The 2,500-nt window shown below is 45.6% G+C and overlaps 1 protein-coding gene across 1 annotated transcript in view; it reads left to right on the plus strand.

Annotated features, from left to right (window-relative positions):
• The window catches only part of LOC308379233 (integrin beta-3-like), a gene marked incomplete at both ends in the record, with an annotated part of 24,264 nt that overhangs the window by 9,175 nt on the left and 12,589 nt on the right, over nt 1–2,500 (plus strand). Inside the window, 2 exons of the mRNA XM_080856291.1 lie at nt 1–44; nt 1,144–1,573. The exon at nt 1–44 is cut by the window's left edge and continues 94 nt beyond it. Of these exons, the coding sequence (XP_080712417.1) occupies nt 1–44; nt 1,144–1,573 (474 nt within the window). The remainder of the gene's footprint in view (nt 45–1,143; nt 1,574–2,500) is intronic.

Consider the following 2,500-nt stretch of genomic DNA (forward strand, 5'->3'; position numbering starts at 1 on the left):
TCCCCGGAGTCAAATCCTGCTCTGGACTCAGGATCGGAGATACAGTCAGTAGTGATGTTTTAATATGATAACGATGATACAGTCAGTACTAAAGTTTTAATATGATAACTATGAGCCAGTCAGTACTGATGTTTTAATATGATAACTATGACACAGTCAGTACTGATGTTTTAATATGATAACTATGACACAGTCAGTACTGATGTTTTAATATGACTATGACACAGTCAGTACTGATGTTTTAATATGACTTTGAGCCAGTCAGTACTGATGTTTTAATATGATAACTATGACACAGTCAGTACTGATGTTTTAATATGACTATGAGCCAGTCAGTACTGATGTTTTAATATGATAACTATGACACAGTCAGTACTGATGTTTTAATATGACTTTGAGTCAGTACTGATGTTTTAATATGACTATGAGCCAGTCAGTACTGATGTTTTAATATGACTATGAGCCAGTCAGTACTGATGTTTTAATATGACTATGAGCCAGTCAGTACTGATGTTTTAATATGACTATGAGCCAGTCAGTACTGATGTTTTAATATGACTATGAGCCAGTCAGTACTGATGTTTTAATATGACTATGAGCCAGTCAGTACTGATGTTTTAATATGACTATGAGCCAGTCAGTACTGATGTTTTAATATGACTTTGAGTCAGTACTGATGTTTTAATATGACTATGAGCCAGTCAGTACTGATGTTTTAATATGATCCAGTAACTACATATTTCCAACATCAAGCAATTTCTGATCCAGTGATGCATTTTCAAATGTATTTTGTCTGTTTATGCTTAATCCTGATATATGGATATTGGCCCATCCACACAAGCTCACATCATTTTGGGGGACACACTTAAGCACGTAAGGGGGGTTATGTAACTGCGCAAGGGGCTCTTGTGTATCTTACGTGCTTACACGTTGCGTTTAAAACTGAGTATAATCCGGCCTTAACATGCATGATCGCCTCCCTCACACGCAGGTATCTTTCACACAAGCTCACACACATGTAATGCCCTCCCTCACACACGCAGGTATCTTTCAAACACGCTCACACACATGTAATGCCCTCCCTCACACGCAGGTATCTTTCAAACACGCTCACACACATGTAATGCCCTCCCTCACACGCAGGTATCTTTCACGTTTGAGACCCGGCTGCGTGTGTGCCCCAAAGAGAAGAGCCGCACGTTCACCGTCAAACCGGTGGGCTTCAAGGACGCGCTGGAGGTCACCGTGGACTTCGCCTGCGACTGTGCCTGCGAGGGGGACGCCACGCCCTCCAGCCCGGCCTGTCACCACGGCAACGGCACCTTCGAGTGCGGCGTGTGCCTGTGCAACGCGGGGCGCCTGGGCCCGCACTGCGAGTGTTCCGAGGACGAGTACCAGCTCACGCAGAAGGACAGCTGCAACCCCGGGTCGGGCGCGCCCATGTGCGGAGGCCGGGGCGAGTGTGTGTGTGGCCAGTGCAGCTGCAGGCCCAGCGACTTCGGCAAGGTGTGGGGCAAGCACTGCGAGTGTGACGACTACAGCTGCGTGCGCTTCAAAGGGCAGCTCTGCTCAGGTGGGCACGCTAACACACACACACACACACACACACACACACACACCCACACACACACACACACATGGTTAACACACTCTCAGGCTTCATGTCATGACTCACACACACACATGAGAAACACACACACATGAGAAACACACACACACGGTTAACACACCCTCAGGCTTCATGTCATGACTCACACACACGGTTACCCTCAGGCTTCATGTCATGACTCACACACACAAAATGACTCACACCACAATGAATGATGAGCATTTCCCTTCATATGTTTTATTTCATACACACACAAGAAGATACGCTGCCACTAGCAAGTCAATGTCAAACAACATTTTTCAAAACAGATGTATCATTTCATGAAGAACTAGCACAAAAAAAACTCAGATTATTTTGGCTGTACACGCGGTTTACTTGTGCACATACCTAACTGAAGTAGCCACTTCAATTCCTTGGTGCTTGGGCTCAGGCAAGGCATACGACAAGTCAGTGAGTTTGGGTGAAGCACAGCTAAAGGCATGTACTCTATGTAAACTGGAGTATTTGTATGGGTGATATTGACCCCGCAGAATACTGAAGTTGGCCTTGGGTATCTTTTTTCTGTGGCGTTTGCAAGAGAGAGAAGGCTAATAATCAGGGATGGGAAGAGCGGCTGTGTTTCCATTCTGCTGACACACACACACACACACACACACACACAAACATACACACACACACACACACTGAGAGTGGAATCTTGACATGACTGCACGTAGGACGCAGCCGTGCAGTCGGTCTCTAAATGACGTGCCTGAACGCAACCTCATAATTGCTGTGATAAATCTAAAGTCATGAAAATGTGATAGCTGGTGGAATGCAGTGAAGTGAGTAAACGCTTCGTGTTGAGGTTTAGAAGCGAAGGCCAGCAGAGACTGGTCTATTCAAGCTGAC

The sequence above is a fragment of the Sprattus sprattus genome (assembly GCF_963457725.1).
Source record: "Sprattus sprattus genome assembly, chromosome: 18".
Lineage (NCBI taxonomy): Eukaryota > Metazoa > Chordata > Actinopteri > Clupeiformes > Clupeidae > Sprattus > Sprattus sprattus.